Source organism: Lathyrus oleraceus, chromosome 6 (assembly GCF_024323335.1).
Source record: "Lathyrus oleraceus cultivar Zhongwan6 chromosome 6, CAAS_Psat_ZW6_1.0, whole genome shotgun sequence".
Lineage (NCBI taxonomy): Eukaryota > Viridiplantae > Streptophyta > Magnoliopsida > Fabales > Fabaceae > Lathyrus > Lathyrus oleraceus.
Window position 1 is genome coordinate 197,793,177 of NC_066584.1, and position 21,605 is coordinate 197,814,781.

The 21,605-nt window shown below is 38.8% G+C and overlaps 1 protein-coding gene across 1 annotated transcript; it reads left to right on the plus strand.

Moving 5' to 3' along the window:
• Nucleotides 1–592: 592 nt before the first annotated feature.
• On the plus strand, nt 593–1,758 carry LOC127097780 (protein GAMETE EXPRESSED 1). The gene is made up of 3 exons (XM_051036266.1): nt 593–696; nt 786–933; nt 1,076–1,758. The coding sequence occupies exons 1-3, from the start codon at nt 645–647 to the stop codon at nt 1,203–1,205; spliced, it is 330 nt and encodes a 109-aa protein (XP_050892223.1). The 5' UTR covers nt 593–644; the 3' UTR covers nt 1,206–1,758.
• The last annotated feature ends 19,847 nt before the right edge of the window (nt 1,759–21,605 follow it).

The following is a 21,605-nucleotide window of genomic DNA, read 5'->3' on the forward strand; positions in this document are numbered from 1 at the left end:
GTTACTGAATATTGAAGAACATCAGTTAATGCCTAAAAATAGAAATGAAGAAATATTGAAGAACATACCGCAAGTGTATTCGTGTTCGCTGGTGTTCGCTGGTTTTCGCTGGTATTCGTGTTAGGGTTTCAACGTTCGCAGGAGGGAAAACAAAAGAACAGAGAAGGAAAATAGAAATGGAGTCTGAAATTTTATTTTAATTAGACCTTAGACAGCGCTTTTGTGGAAAGCGCTTTCTCAGGTATGCCTTAGACAGCGCTTTCCAAAAGCGCTTTCTATACCCCCCCTTAGACAGTGCTTTTGGTTTTAATTTTTTTTTTTAATTTAAAGACTTTAGACAGCGCTTTATCAAAAGCGCTGACTAAGGTCTATATTTAAAAGCGCTTTCTAAAAGCGCTGTCTAGGGGGGGGGGGGGGGGTCTTAGACAGCGCTTTTAGAAAGCGCTGTCTAAGACCCCCCCTTAGACAGCGCTTTCATTGTTTTTTTGGAACATTTTCCGTGTTTTATTTTAATTTTAACCTTAGACAGCGCTTTCTTTTAAAAGCGCTGTCTAAGATGCGCTGTTAAAAGTCATTTTTGGCGTAGTGAATCAAGAGTTATTAAAGCTTTCTTCATCTATGCAATTTCAATCTTTGTCATCTATATGTTGACTAGCACAAAGCAAACTTACAATGTTAGGCCATTACTTTACCTTGGTAAGTATATACCAACAAGTGTATTTAATTTTTAAACATTAAGTAATTAATTGACTAAGCATAACATGTTATGAATTGTTTATTTGCAGAGCTTTGTGCTGCTCTCTTTGTGGAAGTATTCATTATTCGTTTAAGTAACGACAATATGGAGCAACAAACATGGATAATAAACAAAGTCCGATTATTTTTCATGGTATCTGCTTCAGCTCAACTTTTATATGCAATTTGCACATACAAGTAAGTGTACATACAATAAAAACTTGCAATATATTTGTAAATTTTATTTTTAATATAGATAATTATGAGACCTAACTTACTTCAACTTTTATTCATCAAAATAACATAAATAATATAGTTGATTGTGTTAATAATCGTGCAGGGACTATGAAAGAATGAACCATCAAATATTACTAACACTGGTCAATAAGATTAGCACCATGCAAAAAATAAAGGAGTGTTCTTGGGACTTGGATACGGATGATCATGTGGATGATTGTCTCAATGGATAGATACTGATTTACCTGATGATGTGAACTGTGTTGATGATCCTGACTATATAATTCCAGAAGAAGTTGCAGAGAATTCAATCTCTACCTCTATAACTACAAAAAATTACAATCTACGCTTGCGCAATCGTTTGCATTGATTCTTCCCAAAACAACAAATAAACACACTGCTATTTTGTAGCAATTAAAACTTTGAAGACATCCATCTATGTACAACACTTTATTTACCTGATGGATGTGAACTATTAATTTGACAGTAGTTGAAAATTGGTATACCAAAAAGGTAGATAACATTTTGATAGAAACCGGTACCGGCTCTCAACAGAATAATGAAGATAGTACAAAATAAATATTAGGACACATGCCAAGATTCGAGAGCTTGGTTCTCTCCCTCCCAAGTGTCTAACACTCACAACTGCATCATGATCAAAATAGGGGTCTGTTTCCCTTCTTATATTGCCTAAGTTATGTAACTGTTCTTTATTGGACAACATTTATCTTGCTTTATTGGTGCCCCTTCCTCTTATAAGTATTCTTTATGAGAGGTTTAACAATACTCCCCCTAGAAGAGACACCTTGTCCTCAAGGTGAAATGAAGGAAATTGCTCTTTGATGACTTCCACAGGTTCCCATGTAGCCTAGTAGGTCCTGCCATTGAATAAGTACTTCAGTTGAGCCATTAGCATTATTTCGGACAACACTTACTGCAACAAGTATAGCAAGTGATACTCGGAGTTCTAAATCCTCAGAAAGCATTGACGGAAGAAGTTGTCGATTGCTTGTTGGAGCCAGGGTTTTCTTTAGTAAGGAAACGTGGAAAACTGGATGGATTTTGCTCTCAATTTGAATGTCACTGGTCCTATCTGTTTGATTATTTGATAAGGCCCATAGAACCTAGGACTTGGTTTCTCATTCCTCTTCTTAGCAAGAGACTTTACAGCTTAAGATAAATCCAATCACCGATAGAAATAGTAACTGGTCTTTTGCACTGATCTGCATATGTTTTCATCTGAACTTGGGCTTTCACTATATTAGACTTTAACTCATGTAACATTTGATTCCTTTCTTGAGTTAACACATGAACTTCTTCCACAGCTGAAGGAATGGTAGAGCCCTTGAGTAAATAGGGAGGGTCTCGACCATATAGAGCTTTGAAAGGAGTCAATTTCAAGGAACTATTATAGTTGGTGTTGAACCAATATTCTGCCCATCATAACCACTTTGTCCACTGCTTCGGTTGAGTCTTTGTGAGACACCTCAGATAGGTTTCCAAACACCGATTTAATACCTCGATTTGACCATCAATTTAGGGATGATATGCGGAGTAGAATTTTAACTTGGTACCATACATTTTAAACAACTCTGGCCAGAAATGGCTGAGAAATATTTTATCCCTATATAACACAATGGTTGATGGAAAACCATGTAACTTAACCACCTCTTTAATGAAAATTTCAGTAACATCCTTAGCGGTAAAAGGGTGACTTAAAGCCATGAAATGAGCATATTTTATAAGACGGTCTACTACCACCAAAATCACATTTTTGCCATGTGCTTTAGGTAACCCTTCTATAGAATCCATTGAAATATCATCCCATACTTAAGTAGGAATTTGAAATTCTGGTATAGTCAGAGTTCAGATGTTCTACACGAAGTCATGACATCTGATCCAACATTGTTACTAATACAGCAAGACAGTTATAAAAATTAGAACCCAGTACTCATATGCACACAGTCACAGATGTCATGACATCTGCTACTATACCACCATGGACAGAAGAACATCCAGTTTTGTCCATCTAGTACAAAGACACAGTAGAGATCAAACATAACACTTATGTTTATTGATCATGCCCAGTTATCAGCATGATGTCTCAACATTGATTTGAACATCACCTGTTCCAACATTACAGATTGTTGAACTGTAACAGACCAACCAGTCTATACATCAGTATTAGCAGTCAATGATGAATGTCATAACATTCTGTTTTGCATTCAGACTGCAGGCTATGTGTCAGGTATGTTATTCTCTTCATAAACAGACTAGAAACAAACTGATTTATAACAGACAAAATAAAGTGTGCAGAAGGTAAAACCACCAGTAATTGTTAACCCAGTTCGGTACAACATTACCTACTCTGGGGGCATACCAAGCCAGGAAGAAGATCCACTATTAGCAGGATATTGCATCGTGTCACATCTCAACCAGCTCCACTTCTAGAGATCAGACGTCTAAAAGTGACCTTCTTGAGCATACAAACAGTTGACACTACCCTTGTCAACTTAGCACCCACAGATGTCTCCTCTTCCAGGTCAGGAGTAGGTTCCAAACACACGTATCCCTTTGTTTGACACCTAAAACCATCTTCTCTTCAACCAGTAGTTGCATACTTGTTGAACAACATGTTCTAACATCGCATAGAACATTAGTTCCACCTCCTTGGAACAAACCCTCCTTGAAAGTCTTCAAGGTCTTCATATACACTACCCAAGAGAGTAAAAGAATCAGTGATCAGGTGATTCTTACAATCCTGAAGTGAGAACGTCATGATGAGTGGACTTGAGGAGACTCAATTATCTTTGACATATTCAGTAGATTATGATGAAATCTTGAATACAGCAGCCTTTCATCCACATGAGGGGAACCTTCATCAGAGTTTGAGTTTAGCCAGGTATTATGCAGCGGAAATCATAATACAACTCAACCTATGACCACGCACTTCACCAGATCAGCCTCCAAGAACATACCAAGTTTGAATATGTTTCAATACTAGCACAGCTGTTCAGCACAAAGGCCAATTGCCAACCTCTAGAGACAGGCACACACAGTTCCTGTCATGAATAGTCCATCCACCTACTTCAAGGGACCATTCAAGGAAATCACAGAACCTTCCACAGGTTCCAACATCAGTACTGACATAACTCCTTGCAAGATACCAGAAAGTATCACCCATGGATCTCATCCAGAAACAGAACAGGATGCCTGCTCTGATACCAATTGAAATTTTGGTATAGTCAGAGTTCAGATGTTCTACACGAAGTCATGACATCTGATCCAACATTGTTACTAATACATCAAGACAGTTATAAAAATTTAAACCCAGTACTCATATGCACACAGTCACAAATGTCATGACATCTGCTACTATACCACCATGGACAGAAGAACATCCAGTTTTGTCCATCTAGTACAAAGACACAGTAGAGATCAAACATAACACTTATGTTTATTGATCCTGCCCAGTTATCAGCATGATGTCTCAACATTGATTTGAACATCACCTGTTCCAACATTACAGATGGTTGAACTGTAACAGACCAACCTGTCTATACATCAGTATTAGCAATCAATGATGAATGTCATAACATTCTGTTTTGCATTCAGACTGCAGGCTATGTGTCAGGTCTGTTATTCTCTTCATAAACAGACTAGAAACAGACTGAGTTATAACAGACAAAATAAAGTGTGCAGAAGGTAAAAACACCAGTAATTGTTAACCCAGTTCGGTACAACATTACCTACTCTGGGGGCATACCAAGCCAGGAAGAAGATCCACTATTAGCAGTATTAATTTAGAGTTAAACTCCCCCGTTTACAACTCCTCACTTAATCCCTACCCAATGCAATCTATACCTAGGCACTCCTAGATAGAAACCTCCATTTTCCATTCCTATCATTACAATTCGCATGTAATGCTAAACAACTTGAACTTGCTTCACAGCTTCGTTCAAGATTAATACAACTCTCACCTACAGGCTTTGAGTTACAAATCATCTCATGCCCTTTCAAGCACTGAGAAACACCTGGTAACCTTCCCACAGGTTGGGAGGTTTACCTCACACACACCTCTAATTTTTACATTCTTTGAGGCTTACAAAACCTAGGTTACAAACAGCTATTTATAACCTAGCCACCCAATTGGATTTGGGCCTTCAGAAATCGCAGCAAATCTTTCCTTTGCTGTTACAGAGCTGGCAGAATTCTTCTGCTACAATCAAGGTCTTCAATCTTTTATTTCCTAAAAGATCTCCATATTTGGAAACTGTATATTCACCAAATATATTCACCAAATATATTCACCAAATCTTCTGATTGAATCTTCAAGATCTTCACATAGGAGTTAGGATATTCACCAGATCTCCTAATTGATCACAAACCAAACCAGAATTAACTGATTCAGTTTTATACACATGTGAGATGTCACAGTCCCGATGTCGTGACATCTTACATGACATGTTGGTCCAGATGTTGAACTTCTTCAACCCAACATATTAAAACAACAGAGGTGATTACATTATTTGTTTTACCAAATTAATGTCAATCTTAAGGTACTAACAATCTCCCCCTTTGGAAAATTTTAGCTAAAACAAATAACCCAATATGTGTCTGCACTTCCTCTTTGTCTTTGACAGCCCCAATGCCACCACCACTGTTGGTGTACATGAGGAAGAAGATGTACAAGGATCAGCTCCACCACAACCCTTCCCCTCAACAGTAGGGCTTCCTGAAGAATATGTAATACTGAGTACATAGATAATGTAACTCAGATCACAAGACACAACTGTCTTCTTAACTCAGATCACAAGACACAACTGATATACCCAGTTAGTGACTTTTGTGTCTGAATCCATCTTCTCCTTGCTACCAGATATTGCTTGTTTCTGGTGCATCCTCGGGACAATGTTTCTCTCCCCCTTTTTAGCTAAACATTTATAAATGACACCTTCACAAAACCAGATCCAGGAGCAGTATGCCCAGATCTTAACAAACCCCATGGTTTAGAGGGAATGAAATGTCGCTCTTGTGAGAAGAGGAGTGCTGATACATCCTTTAAATAGGCCAGACCATACTTAGGAATTAACGGTAGGAGTAAATGCTTGGTCAAGATCCATCCATATTTGCTGAGAATCAGTCAGAGAATCACCACCAATATCCCAGACAATCTTTGAATACCTTTTACAGCTCTTGACTGTTTCCAGAAACAGCAGTTCCAAGACTATTCCATAAATGTTGTCAGACACGTTACAAGCTATGTCTTAACATTTGATACTGCTTTTGTCTGTGTTCTTCATATATCCTCCCTATCACCATTTTCTAAAGCCACTTTCTCACCTCCAATGGTAGCTTGACATCTGGCACCACACATCCACATTTCCTTATATAACTTCCAGCAGGTACATAGGATATCTTATGTTAAGACATCACATATGACATATTGTGAACACTATGTCCTTTATGTTCACAAGGCAAACTATCAGCAGTTTAAACCACATAACAGTAGTCTAATCAGCAGCAGAAGCAAAAACAATTACTAGCTATGGCTACTAGTAATACACACATGCACAAGGGTACTTCTCCTCCCCCTAAAACTGTGCAACAATCAACAGGATTACTAGTTATGGATGCAACTAGTAAGACACATAAATGCACAATGCACCAGGGTACTTCTTCTCCCCCTAAATCTGTGCATTCACCAACCATAACAGCTACTGAACTCCAGCACCTGTACCAGCCAGAATGTCACACTGAGATCTGCTATAATATCAGCACCTATGCACCACATCCATATTTCCTCATGACTGAAGTTTCAGAAGGAAATAACAATATTGTCCAAGGCAATGTCATGACATCCGGTCAGACATTCTTCTGCTCACTCAGCCTTGACACACGCCCCATCATCTCACTAACTAGCAAGGTGCCATACCTTGTTATCTGAGAACCCATAGACCACAAGCTTGATGATTACTTGCAGTGCAAAGACAGAACTCCCCCTGTCATGAACAACCAACTCTCCTCTTGAAACTTGGAGATGAACATATCCAACACCCCAAAGTTGGACCTTCACATACTTCCTGATTCAAAGAGAACCCAGACAGCTTAATGAATGGAAAACATAAGACGCATCTTCATGTCTTCAAGAGCACACTCCCTGTTCAACCTTCTTGGCTGAACACATCCACACCCTGTGACAATCTCTCTTCTAACCAGAACAGAAACCAACATAACACCATCTGATATTCTTCAGATATCACTGAATCACAAGCTTGATCCAGACACAAATTGGGACATATACATTCTCATCCCATTACAAGAGATAATCTTCCATAGATAGCTCAGAGCTCCTTCCACAAGCTCCAAGAGATGAATAGAAATCACCTCCTTTTGTCTTCAACATACTACTTTTTTGCTCAAAAGTAACTTGTCTCAGACTATCCTCAAGAATAATCAGTTGCCATATGTAGATTATCTTGATTCTTCGAACTCACTTCTGAGATAGACCAAATGCCACTGGTTGACTACCTCCTTCATGAATCCTCATATGAAAAATTCAAATGTCATTTTTTTTACCTCTCCACGTTTATCAGACTTCTCCCAAAGATATTCTGACCTTCCAAGTGAGACTTGAACTTCAAGCTACATGTTGAACACAACTTAGATTTTCTAAGACATGAACATGTAACATCCTTTCTATCCAGCAACTCCAAAGAACTGCAATGAGAACGACCTTTTTGAAGTATCCAATCTACAACCCTGTAGACCCTTCTATCTCAAGTTGATGTGCCACTTCACCAACTAAGATTCTGATGTTGAACCAAATGTCATAACCTTGTGTTTTGACATCTAGCTGTTGAATTCAGCTCCTTCTTCTGCCACTTGAAAGAACTTCCTCCCTTCACAGAACAAGAGTTCAATGTTCTCATAGACTTGATTGTGGAACCAAGTTTGAGTAAACATCCTCCATTCTGCAGGTTTGCAGTTAAGTCATCCAAGCTCACACCTTGATGAATCCCTGCTTCTTCTCCAAAGACATCAGACACTCTGATGCATGAGTCTTCAGAAGGACTAGTTAGAAACTATCCCTTCAGCTATACCAAGGATTCCACTTCCTAAAGCAAAGTTGTTTCCATGATGTCAAGACTGCTGCCACTTGTTCTTGACTCCATAGTGTGCATTAGCTAATGCACTTTCTTACCTAGATCAGAAGTAAACTGATCCAAGTAACCACCATTAGGACTATGATGTTTTCTTCTTCTTGTACACACCAAGGCTGAACATGTTTCTTGCTAGGAAACCTTTTCAGAGATCATATGCTTTTGCTGCCACCAAAGTGATAGATCATAAACCAATGTACTATCCTTCCTGTGATTCTGCACAGGATCTTGAAGACGAGATGTTCCAACATCTTTTAAAAACATCATTTATCTTGAGCTCCAAGGATAATCAATTAAATACTTGTACTTGGCACAAGTAGACATTGATCTTAAATCCTTTCCCAATATTCCTTTCAGATACTTCCACCATAAGACTACTTTGAAAATACTCTTCTAGTGTCAACATCTTCTGCTTGCAAGCACCTCAACAGTTTTGAAAATCTTCCCAGGTTAAATTCACCCTTAGGAATAAGAGAGATGAATTCTTCCTTGCAAATGTGTCAGACAACCACCAGAACCCATGTGACACAGGTCAACAGCCAACCAGACCCTAGGCTGACCGAACGTGAGGAGGTTAACCAAAACTCCCCCTCAAATTAACAATCATGGAATCTCCACACCAATATCCATGCATTGTACAGACATGTCTTAACATGACATACACCATCCCTACCAGTGGCAACTAACTCTATGAGTTATACCTATACATGCTCCAATCACACCAATCAGACTCCAGCTGACCATCAGTACTAGTGAAAGAAAACAACACCAGTCAATAGTAGATATGCATTGCCAGAGCATACTACCTCAACCAACCTCTGAATCTTCATATTCTCACTCCTTGAAAGAACTGCCACTTCTGAGCGTGGTGTTTGAATAGCAAGATTCATGGTCCCAATCCTCTTAAATGAAATAGCAATCAGGTTACCTCATTACTGACTTCTAACATCCAGGGAACTTGTCTTCCAACACAACATAGTACTTCAGGGAACAACTATCCAATCCTGATCAATCTATAGGAATAAGACAGACAACAAGAAATTGCACCGTGTCACATCTCAACCAGCTCCACTTCTAGAGATCAGACGTCTAAAAGTGACCTTCTTGAGCATACAAACAGTTGACCCTACCCTTGTCAACTTAGCACCCACAGATGTCTCCTCTTCCAGGTCAGGAATAGGTTCCAAACACACGTATCCCTTTGTTTGACACCTAAAACCATCTGCTCTTCAACCAGTAGCTGCATACTTGTTGAACAACATGTTCTAACATTGCATAGAACATTAGTTCCACCTCCTTGGAACAAACCCTCCTTGAAAGTCTCCAAGGTCTTCATATACACTACCCAAGAGAGTAAAAGAATCAGTGATCAGGTGATTCTTACAATCCTGAAGTGAGAACGTCATGATGAGTGGACTTGAGGAGACTCAAGTATCTTTGACATCTTCAGTAGATTATGATGAAATTTTGAATACAGCAGCCTTTCATCCACATGAGGGGAACCTTCATCAGAGTTTGAGTTTAGCCAGGTACTATGCAGCGGAAATCATAATACAACTCAACCTATGACCACGCACTTCAACAGATCAGCCTCCAAGAACATACCAAGTTTGAATATGTTTCAATACTAGCACAGCTGTTCCACACAAATGCCAATTGCCAACCTCTAGAGACAAGCACACATAGTTCCTGTCATGAATAGTCCATCCACCCACTTCAAGGGACCATTCAAGGAAATCACAGAACCTTCCACAGGTTCCAACATCAGTACTAACATAACTCCTTGCAAGATACCAGAAAGTATCACCCATGGATCTCATCCAGAAACAGAACAGGATGCCTGCTCTGATACCAATTGAAATTCTGGTATAGTCAGAGTTCAGATGTTCTACACGAAGTCATGACATCTGATCCAACATTGTTACTAATACAGCAAGACAGTTATAAAAATTAAAACCCAGTACTCATATGCACACAGTCACAAATGTCATGACATCTGCTACTATACCACCATGGATAGAAGAACATTCAGTTTTGTCCATCTAGTACAAAGACACAGTAGAGATCAAACATAACACTTATGTTTATTGATCCTGCCCAGTTATCAGCATGATGTCTCAACATTGATTTGAACATCACCTGTTCTAACATTACAGATGGTTGAACTGTAACAGACCAACCAGTCTATACATCAGTATTAGCAGTCAATGATGAATGTCATAACATTCTGTTTTGCATTCAGACTGCAGGCTATGTGTCAGGTATGTTATTCTCTTCATAAACAGACTAGAAACAGACTGAGTTATAACAGACAAAATAAAGTGTGCAGAAGGTAAAAACACCAGTAATTGTTAACCCAGTTCGGTACAACATTACCTACTCTGGGGGCATACCAAGCCAGGAAGAAGATCCACTATTAGCAGTATTAATTTAGAGTTAAACTCCCCCGTTTACAACTCCTCACTTAATCCCTACCCAATGCAATCTATACCTAGGCACTCCTAGATAGAAACCTCCATTTTCCATTCCTATTATTACAATTCCCATGTAATGCTAAACAACTTGAACTTGCTTCACAGCTTCGTTCAAGATCAATACAACTCTCACCTACAGGCTTTGAGTTACAAATCATCTCATGCTTTCAAGCACTGAGAAACACCTGGTAACCTTCCCACAGGTTGGAAGGTTTACCTCACACACCTCTAATTTTTACATTCTTTGAGGCTTACAAAACCTAGGTTACAAACAACTATTTATAACCTAGCCACCCAACTGGATTTGGGCCTTCAGAAATCGCAGCAAATCTTTCCTTTGCTGTTACAGAGCTGGCAGAATTCTTCTGCTACAATCAAGGTCTTCAATCTTTTATTTCCTAAAAGATCTCCATATTTGGAAACTGTATATTCACCAAATATATTCACCAAATCTTCTGATTAAATCTTCAAGATCTTCACATAGGAGTTAGGATATTCACCAGATCTCCTAATTGATCACAAACCAAACCAGAATTAACTGATTCAGTTTTATACACATGTGAGATGTCATAGTCCCGATGTCGTGACATCTTACATAACATGTTGGTCCAGATGTTGAACTTCTTCAACCCAACATATTAAAACAACAGAGGTGATTACATTATTTGTTTTACAAAATTAATGCCAATCTTAAGGTACTAACAGAATTGACAATGGTTGCAATAGTCCAGCAGGAGACAAGGTTTGATATTTGCTCAATTGGCAAATTTCACAAGTGGCAACATATTGCTGAATATCTTTCTTCATTCCTTCCCAGTGTAGAATTGCTGAAATTCTTTTATAAATTTTGAAAATCCTGAGTGTCCTCATGTGGCTGAATCATGGAATTCTTTTAAAAGCTTCAGAACTTTGAAAGACCCTTTAGGTAGCACTAGTCGTCCTTTGAAAAATAACTTCCGGTCTCTAAAAGAATATCCAGGGTGGGAGTGGCTATCCTTCTGCAAGTCTTAAATGATTTCTTATAATTTTTTTATCATTTTGAATTTCGGTCTCCCACTTCTCTAATTCGTCAAATTGGAGTGTGGATAGAGCTGCATAACTCATTCTTCTAGAGAGTGCATCAACCACTATGTTTTGTTGTCCAGGCTTGCATTGAATTTCAAAATCAAATTCCATCAACTTAGAAGTCCACTTGAATTGTTCCTCTCCTATAACTCTTTGGTCACAAAGAAATTTGAGGCTCTTTTGGTCCGTAAGGATGATGAAATGCCTCCCTATCAAGTAATGTTTGTAAGAACAAAATTAGTTCTATAAAAAGATTCCAGGATTTTGATGATAACAAAGGATGAAACCAAAAAGGCACCCTAACGAAAATTTTCTAAGTGTGCAGGACTCTGAACAACAACAAAGGACTCTAATCATTTTATCAGATACAGATACAAAGTGCTAGAAGATCAGACGCATCTGAGGAAGAAGTGCGCCCAAGAAGTTCTGAATCTGAGCAAAGCAAGACAGCAAATAAAACCAGAAGCGCTAACATCCACTGGTCTTAGTTCTGAGATCTAGAAGATTAGTACTCTGAGAAGCTCTGATGAAACTCCAACAGAATCTCCTTCTGACACATGACTCCGAACTAGCAAAGACTCTGATGAAGATTCACCAAATCCAGAAAGAGTAACGGAAATAATTTCTTAATATGGAAAAGAAGTATTTTAAGAAAGAAGTTATTCAGGGAGACAAAATGGTTATGGCAAGAAACACAGAAGTAATGACATTGAATGCTCATCAAAGACCAATATTTTGTCATCACTCCAACGGTCCTTCTCACTACTATATAAAGGACAGCCTACCTTATTGAGAGATACAACAACAACGCACAGAAAAAGTCATTCATATTCTCTCTCAACTTTCACGAGTTGCTGCTCATACGTGAAAAACTCTTGCTCAAATATTCTGTTGTAATACTCACTTACTCTTAGAAGCACTCTCTATTACAAATTTATTTTGCTAAATTGCTTTTGTTCCTCAAGTGACTCTGCGTAGTCTGTATACTTGAGAGGACTAAGAGATCATTCTCTTAGATGTTTGGTTGTATTAATCTTTCAAGAGTAGTGGATTAAGTCCTTTTTTAAGGCAAAATCACCTTGGCCGGGTGGACTGGAGTAACTTTGTTCTATAAGCGAACCAGTATAAAATTCTGTGTGTTCTTACTTTTGAAAAAGCTTTTAATTTCTAAAACAATTCAAACCCCCTTTCTTGTTTTTCTCACCTTCAGTTGGTATCAGAGCTTCGACTCTGTTATTGATTTTCTAATCAAACACTTAACAGTGTAGAGAGATCCAGAACGAGAAAAACTATGGCCAACACCAATGAAAGAGATAGTTACAACGCTAAGCCTCCAGTCTTTGATGGAGAGAAATTTGATTACTGGAAAGATAGAATTGAAAGTTTCTTTCTGGGCTACGACGCTGATCTCTGGGACATTGTCATAGTTGGATACATACCACCTGTAACAGATGTTGGAGTTGCCATCCCCAGAAGCAAAATGACAGATGATCAGAAGCGCGAATTCAAGAATCATCACAAAGCCATAACGATACTTCTTAATGCCATATCCTACAATGAGTATGAAAAAATCACCAACAGGGAAACAGTTAAAGAAATACTTGACTCCCTGAGGATGACTCATGAAGGAAACTCTCAAGTCAAAGAAACAAAGGCTCTGGCTCTAATCCAGAAATATGAAGCCTTCAAAATGGAGGATGATGAAGTTGTAGAGGTAATGTTTTCTAGATTCCAAACTCTAATTGCAGGTCTCAAAGTGTTAGACAAAGGATACACAACTGCGAACCATGTCAAAAAGATAGTCAGAAGCTTGCCAAAGAAGTGGAGACCCATGGTCACAACCTTAAAGCTATCAAAGGATCTGAACAACATCGGCCTTGAAGAGCTTGTCATTTCACTCAGAAGTCATGAGATAGAACTGGAGGAAGATAAGCCTCAGAAGAAGATTAAAGTCTGTAGCACTAAAGTCCAGATCTGAAATGAGCAAGTCTGACAGAAACAAAGCCTTCCAAGCCGAAGCAGAAGAAGCTGATGACTCTAAAAAGGAAGATTCTGACGATGAGGAAGAATTATCCCTTCTGACCAGAAGAGTAAAACAATTCTGGAGAAAAAGGAATAATAACTTCAGAAAACCAAGATCCAAAGGAGATCGATCAGAATCAACCTCAAAAGGTAAATCTAACAAATATGTTACGTGTTATGAATGTAAGGAAACAGGTCATTACAGGAACGAATGTCCCAAGTTGAAGAAAGATAGTTCCAGAAAAGAGAACTTCAAGAAAAATTCCTTCAGAACCAAAAAGGGACTGATGGCTACCTGAGATGACAGTGAATCTGACTCATCAGAATCAGACTCTGATGAACAGGCAAATGTGGCACTCATGGCTACCACCTCCAAGAATACTTCAGACGAAGAATCTGAATCTGAAGAGGTATTTTCTGAACTTTCTCGATCTGACCTAGAATCATGCCTGTCTGAAACTCTAAACTCATATCAGAAACTCAAACAAAAATTTAAAGCTATAAAAGGTGTTCTTGAAGAAACATTAGAAGAATGTGGAAAACTTGAGATAACAATTTTAGAACTAAAAGATGAAAACAGAACCTTGACATTAGAAAGAGATTCAACAAAGAAAAATTGCTCAAAACTTGAAGAAGCGTTATCTCAAGCTCCACAAACTTCAAACACAATAATTTATAAATATGAAAAATCTTTTCAAAAGTTTCTGAAAAACGGGATAGAGAGGAGCAGAATGACATCCATGATTTATGGGGTCAGTCAGAACAATAGAAGAGGAATTGGGTATGATCCTAGTGAAGATAAAACTTCTACTAATGACTAACCTAAATCTCCATTTTCATATCACTATACACATACACAAGCACAACGATTCAATAATGCTAGAAAACCCAAAGTATGAAGAAACTCTGGGAAAACTAATCACAAAGGATCCAAAAGATTCTGGGTACCAAAGGATAAGATTTTTTATGTTGCAAATATCTTATGCAGCAGAGTTAAAACACCAGTCATGGTACCTGGACTCTGATGCTCGCGACACATGACGGGAAGAAAGTATATGTTCCAAAGCCTGGAACTTAAAGATGCTAGATTCGTAGGCTTCGGACGAGATCAGAAAGGAAGGATCAGAGGCTCCGGAACTATCGGTAATGGTACTCTTCCCTCTATATCTGATGTTTTCTATGTAGAAGGATTAATGCATAATCTGTTATCAATAAGTCAATTAAGTGATAATGGATATGATGTAATCTTCAATCAAAAAACATGTAAAGCCATAAATCAAAACAATGGATTTGTCCTATTCAATGGCAAGAGGAAAAACAATATTTATAAAATAAATCTTTCGGATTTAAAAGAACAAAATCTAAAATGTTTGATGTCTGTTCACGAAGAGCAATGGGTATGGCATAGACGCTTGAGCCACATTAGCATGAGAAAGTTATCTCAGCTAAATAAACTCGAGTTAGTAAGAGGTCTACCTAAGCTGAAGTTTTCTTCAGATGCTTTATGTGAAGCATGTTAGAAAGGAAAATTTTCAAAATCATCTTTTAAAAAGAAAAATATTGTTTATACCTCTAAGCCTCTGGAACTTCTTCACATTGATTTATTTGGTCCTGTGAAAACAACATCAGTCAATGGAAAGAAATATGGACTAGTTATTGTTGATGATTTTAGTCGTTGGACATGGGTAAAATTATTAAAGCACAAGAGTGAGTCTCACTCTGTATTCACTAGCTTCTGTTCCAAAGTGCAAAACGAATTTGACTCTAAAATCATCAGAGTCAGAAGTGATCATGGTGGGGAATTTGAAAATAAATTTTTTGAGGAATTATTTGACTCTAATGGAATATCCCATGATTTCTCCTGTCCTAGAACTCCACAACGAAATGGAGTTGTAGAGAGGAAGAATAGGACACTCCAAGAGATGGCCAGAACCATGATCAACAAAACAAATGTGGCTAAGCACTTTTGGGCTGAAGCAGTAAATACAGCGTGTTATATTCATAACAGAATCTCCATAAGACCTATTCTAGAGAAGACTCCCTATGAACTGTGTAAAGGAAGAAAACTCAACATTTCTTATTTTCATCCCTTTGGATGTTCCTGCTTTATTCTAAATACTAAAGAACATCTGAACAAGTTTGATTCTAAAGCACAAAAAGGCATTATGTTAGGATACTCAGAATGCTCTAAAGGCTACAGAGTAAACAATACAGAAACCAAAATTGTGGAAGAATCAATTCATGTCAGATTTGATGATAAGCTTGACCCTGAAAAGTCAAAGCTAGTTGAAAAACTTGCAGATTTGGAGATTACTCTTGCAGGTTCTGACGAAAAGATCAAAGCACCTGAAGCAGCTGCCACTCAAACTTCAGAAGGAACTAAATCCCCAGCAATCCCAAAGAAAGCTAAAAATCGCCTCAACATATCTGAAGACTTGATTCTGGAAAACAAGGATGAACCTATCCGAACAAGGTCAACCTTCAAGGCACCTGAAGAAACTCCTCTGGGACTAGTATCTCTGATCGAGCCTACTTCCTGTGATGAGGCACTTCAAGATAACGACTGGGTTCTAGCCATGCAAGAAGAGCTAGATCAATTCACAAAGAATGACGTCTGGGATCCTGCTCCTAAACCTAAAGGCACTCACATTATCGAAACTAGATGGGTGTACAGAAACAAGCTGAATGAGAAAGGAGAAGTAGTCAGAAACAAAGCTCGGTTGGTGGCTCAAGGTTACAGTCAATAAGAAGGCATTGGCTACAACGAAACCTTTGCCCCAGTCGCCAGGTTAGAATCTATTCGCTTACTTGTCTCATTCGCTATAAATCATTCTATCAAACTGTATCAAATGGATGTCAAGAGCGCATTCCTTAATGGTTATATATCAGAAGAAGTGTATGTCAACCAACCCCCAGGTTTTGAACATTCAAATTGTCCAGAACATGTTTTTAAACTTAAGAAATCTTTATATGGACTAAAACAAGCGCCCAGAGCTTGGTATGAAAGATTAAGTAATTTTCTTCTGGAACATGATTTTATTAGAGGGAGAGTTGACTCTACACTCTTCTGTAAAAACATTAATAATGATCTCATGATATGCCAGATATATGTTGATGATATCATTTTTGGTTCAGCTAACGCCTCTGTATGTCAAGAATTCTCTGAGCTAATGCAGGCAGAATTCGAAATGAGCTTAATGCAAGAACTAAAGTTCTTTCTAGGAATTCAGATCAATCAAGCTTCAGAAGTCACCTACGTTCATCAGAGTAAATACATAAAAGACATTCTGAAGAAATTTGAGATGGCTGAAAGCAAACCTGCAAAGACACCCATGCATCCAACTTGCATTCTTGAAAAAGAAGAAGTCAGTCAAAAGGTTTGTCAGAAGCTCTATCGTGGTATGATAGGCTCTCTTCTCTATCTAACTGCTACTCGTCCTGATATTCTATTTAGTGTGTGTCTCTGTGCCAGATTCCAATCAGATCCTAGAGAATCTCATTTAACAGCGGTTAAGAGAATTCTCAGATATCTGAAAGGAACTCCTAACCTGGGCCTGATGTATGAGAAAACATCAAAGTATAGACTATCTGGTTTTTGTGATGCAGACTATGCAGGAAACAGAATGGAACGAAAAAGTACATCTGGAAATTGTCAGCTCTTGGGAAAGAATCTGATATCCTGGGCCAGCAAAAGACAATCAACCATAGTCTTGTCTGCTGCAGAAGCGGAATACATTTCAGCATCACTGTGCACTACCCAGATGCTCTGGATGAAGAATCAACTAGAGGATCTTCAAATCTTTGAGAGTAACATTCCTATCTTCTGTGACAATACTACTGCCATTTGTTTAAGCAAGAATCCTATTTTGCACTCCAGAGCTAAGCACATAGAAATAAAACATCATTTCATTCGAGACTATGTTCAGAAAGGGGTAGTAATGTTGAAATTCATTGATACAGACCATCAATGGGCTGACATCTTTACCAAACCACTTGCTGAAGATAGATTCCTCTTCATCTTAAAGAATCTGAACATTCAAAATTGTCCTGAATAAAATGTGCCTCTGAGTGAGCAAAATAAGATTCTGATGTAAACAAAGTGGATTCTGCATCTGACTCTAATACTCCTATCAAGTTAGAAGTCACCTGAGTTAGAAATCTCCAGGAACCAACCCTTTAGTATTCCTGAAGATCAGATAAAGCAAACACGTGGAGCATCTTGCGTCTGACCTTGGAACTTCTAGACAGCTGTCTAGCAGTAATCAAGAAACAGTCTCTTGAGATCTCCTTGAGCAGTGTACTGACTGTTGGGATTAGACATCATTTATGAGCTGTAATCATTCTCCCTCTAACGTGCATACTTGGTTTTTGTGCTAAACTCTGTTTTGTGTGTCGTTTTGCATGCGCCCTAATTTGGGTATTTAATTACTTCTCTTCACATATTGTACACTTTTCACTCTCACAAACACTCTTAACCCTCTTGCAAGTTCTTCTCTCCCTCAAGGCATTCCTACAGCTTGCATTCAAGTTCTTCAACCTTCAACTCAGTTCATCAACAACATTCATGGATTCCCAACAACAATCAGTGTATAACTTCTCTCAACAGATAGATTCCAACGAACAAGCTCCAAGTTCAAGCAACCCAAACCCAACAGTTACTGGTGTCGTCTCAACTCCCATCTACAAAGAGCCTCACATTCTTTATCGTGAGCCACATATCAACCTTGCAACACCGTTTGAGAAACTTGAAGTTCTGTGTGAATCACTGGTGGATTTTGAAAACATGCGAAGGAATGGTGTTGACCTCACTGAAGAACTGCAAAATCAAGGTTGGGGAAACTACTTCCAACGTCTATATGGTCCAGTTTACACAAACCTGGTTAAGGAATTCTGGAGATTCGCTGATGCTGACGATCACTACATCGTCTCCTATGTTCTTGGAGTCAAGATGGTGATCACTGAGAAGTCCATTGCTACTCTTCTGGGCATGGAGAAAGCTGGAGGAAGAAGAATCTACAACATTAATCCTAGGACAAAATATCTATCCCATGAGATTAATCCAACAATCTTCCAACAGAACGCTGAAGGAAAACACTCAAAGAACAAGGAACTACATCAGAACCTCCGGGTCTAGCTGAAGATCATCTTGGGCACAATCCATCATCTCCCAGCTTCCAACTCCTCAGACTATATCAACACAGACCAGAAGTGCATCCTGTACTGCATCCACAAGGGTCTGAAGCTCTGCCTTCCGGCACTCCTCTTCAAGTACCTCAGAGACTCTGTAAGAGATACAAGAAACAACATGAAGCCCAGAAACTACATCTCTCTAGGGAGGCTGATCTCTGACGTTCTAATTGAAAGCGGTCTCGTGGACCACCTGATAAAGTTTAGACTCATGGATGACGTGATAATAGATACTGGAAGAGCTCTGAATGCCCGCAATCTGAAGAGCATGGGGATTTTGGATCAAGTAAAGGTCAAACCCACTCTGGACACCTCCTGGGATGCTCTCAAAGATCAGAGGAAGATCCCAAATGGACTCTATCTGTTCTCAAAGATCGACCCTCCAGAGGTAATCTTGTATTACTTAGATGATCTGCGAAAACAAGGAGTAGAGTTCCCAGATTTCAACATAAGCCAGCTGCCAAATGAGCCTCCCAACTTCATGAAGCGACCACGAGGACCATCTGAGAAGGCAAAGCAAGCGAAGAAAGCGAAGCTGGGAGAATCCTCCGGATCAAGACCTCTAGTACCTCTGACTGGATCTTCTGGTAAGTCTGTTTCTCTCGCTCCTTCTGTACAACTGAAGCCCATGGCTTCCTTTATCCCTCAACCAACACCCATATATACCACCTCATACACTCCTCCATCAACCACCAAAACATCTAACCAACCATCTCAGAAATTCAACCTTGCCACCACAACCCTACCCGTTTTAGAAGCAGAAATGCTAAACGAAACAACCTCACCTTCTTCATCTTCTTCTCCAGAATCACCCCCTACTGTAACATTTCCACAGATACTGAACCATCTGACCCCCCCCTCTCCAACTCTGGCTCAACTCCAAACACGTGCTCTGGCCTCCCAACAGCCAACACAATCCATACCTGAACTAGAAGTCACCTCATCACCCACAGAACAACCAAACACAACCACATCTGACCCTCCACCATCTAAAACAACTCACGCTGAAACTCAACCACCCAACTCTGACACACCCGCACCAAATACATCCGCTGAACCACAAACTCCCACACTCAACCTAAGCCCTCCCACTTCTCCACCCCTAGCCTCTGAACCTGAAAACACCCTGCCAACCCTTGAGGAAGCAATAATGGTGTTTGCAGAAGCTTCAGTTGACAAGGTCAAGTCTCTGACCATCAACTCTGGCATCAGTGATGATCCTTCAACTATAAGGACACACTGGAACAAAATGATTAGTTGGATGACCTCTGAAGCCTTCAAGCTGAAGGGCCTCTCTGAACAAGTCCGCAACGACTTCATTAGAGATGCTGAGATCAGACTACAGGAGCGCCTAGCCAGAGAAGCTGAGGAGCGAGCCCGCAAAGAAGCAGAAAAGCAAGCCAAGCAAGAAGAACTGCAAAGGATCAGGGAAGCTGAAGCCAAAGCTCTAGCTGATGCCGCTGTTGTTGCTGAAGCTGAAGCACAAGCCAAAGCTACCGCTGAAGCAGAAGCACGCCTAGCTGAAGAGTCTGCCACCAGAGTAGAACAGGATGCTCTGACTCAGGGGGAGTCCTCCACCTTTGTCCCTCTGGTTCTAAAGACACTTGAAGATCTTCAGAAAGAACAGAAGGAAGTCCGAGCCAGATTGGATCAACAGGATTCAGTAAATGTCAACATTTAGAATCTGCTGACCCAGCAGCTCCAGAGGATGCCTCCACCTCCAAACCCTTAGGCACCTAGGACTTGTTTATGTGTTCTTTTGCTTGTTGCTCTGATTTGCTTGTTGCTTTCTGTTTTGCTTGTTTTTCTTTCTATACTCTAGTTATTGTTTGTTGTCTGTGTTTCTGGCATCTGTGAATATATATATATATATATATATATATATATATATATATATATATATATATATATATATATATATATATATATATATATATATATATATATATATATATATATATATATATATATATATATATATATATATATATATATATATATATATATATATATATATATATATCTTTTTGCCCTTTCATTTCTCTAAGTCTTTTTTATTTTGACAAAAAGGGGGAGAACTAAAAACAGCTCTGATGAAAACACTTCTAACTCCTATCAGAACTCTGCAAACATTGTTTCTAATCTTTTTAACTTAGAAATTTGCAGGACAGTATCTAGAAACACCATATCATGGAAGGTCCAGTAAGAACTTCTGAACTCCCAGACTTATCTCAGGGGGAGCTCACTTCCATCTGATCTTAAACTCTTATCTAATAATTGTTTCATCTCTGAATTAAGATTGTTTTGTCATCATCAAAAAGGGGGAGATTGTAAGAACAAAATTAGTTCTACAAAAAGATTCCAGGATTTTGATGATAACAAAGGATGAAACCAAAAATGGCACCCTAACGAAATTTTTCTAAGTGTGCAGAACTCTGATCATTTTATCAGATACAGATACAAAATGCTAGAAGATCAGACGCATCTGTAATACCCCAAAATTTACCCTTCATTTTTCCTGGAAGCATGGGATTATGTTTTACACTTCATTAGCATCATATTAGGTCATACTCATTGCATACTATATTAGTGTCATAGAGAACAGGTTTTGATCGATCACTCCTTAACAGCAGGAGCCCACACAAAGCAAGATTGAGAATTGGACTTCATTTTCTAAGTATACAAGTCTCAAGGGTCTCAGGGGGGTCCAAGTATCTTATTA

Excerpts from the sequence above, each read along its gene's own strand:
- LOC127097780 (XM_051036266.1), top strand. The coding sequence starts at position 645 with ATGTTGACTAGCACAAAGCAAACTTACAATGTTAGGCCATTACTTTAC. Across the intron at positions 697-785 it reads TAGGCCATTACTTTACCTTG|AGCTTTGTGCTGCTCTCTTT; the intron begins GTAAGTATATAC and ends GTTTATTTGCAG. Across the intron at positions 934-1,075 it reads TATGCAATTTGCACATACAA|GGACTATGAAAGAATGAACC; the intron begins GTAAGTGTACAT and ends ATAATCGTGCAG.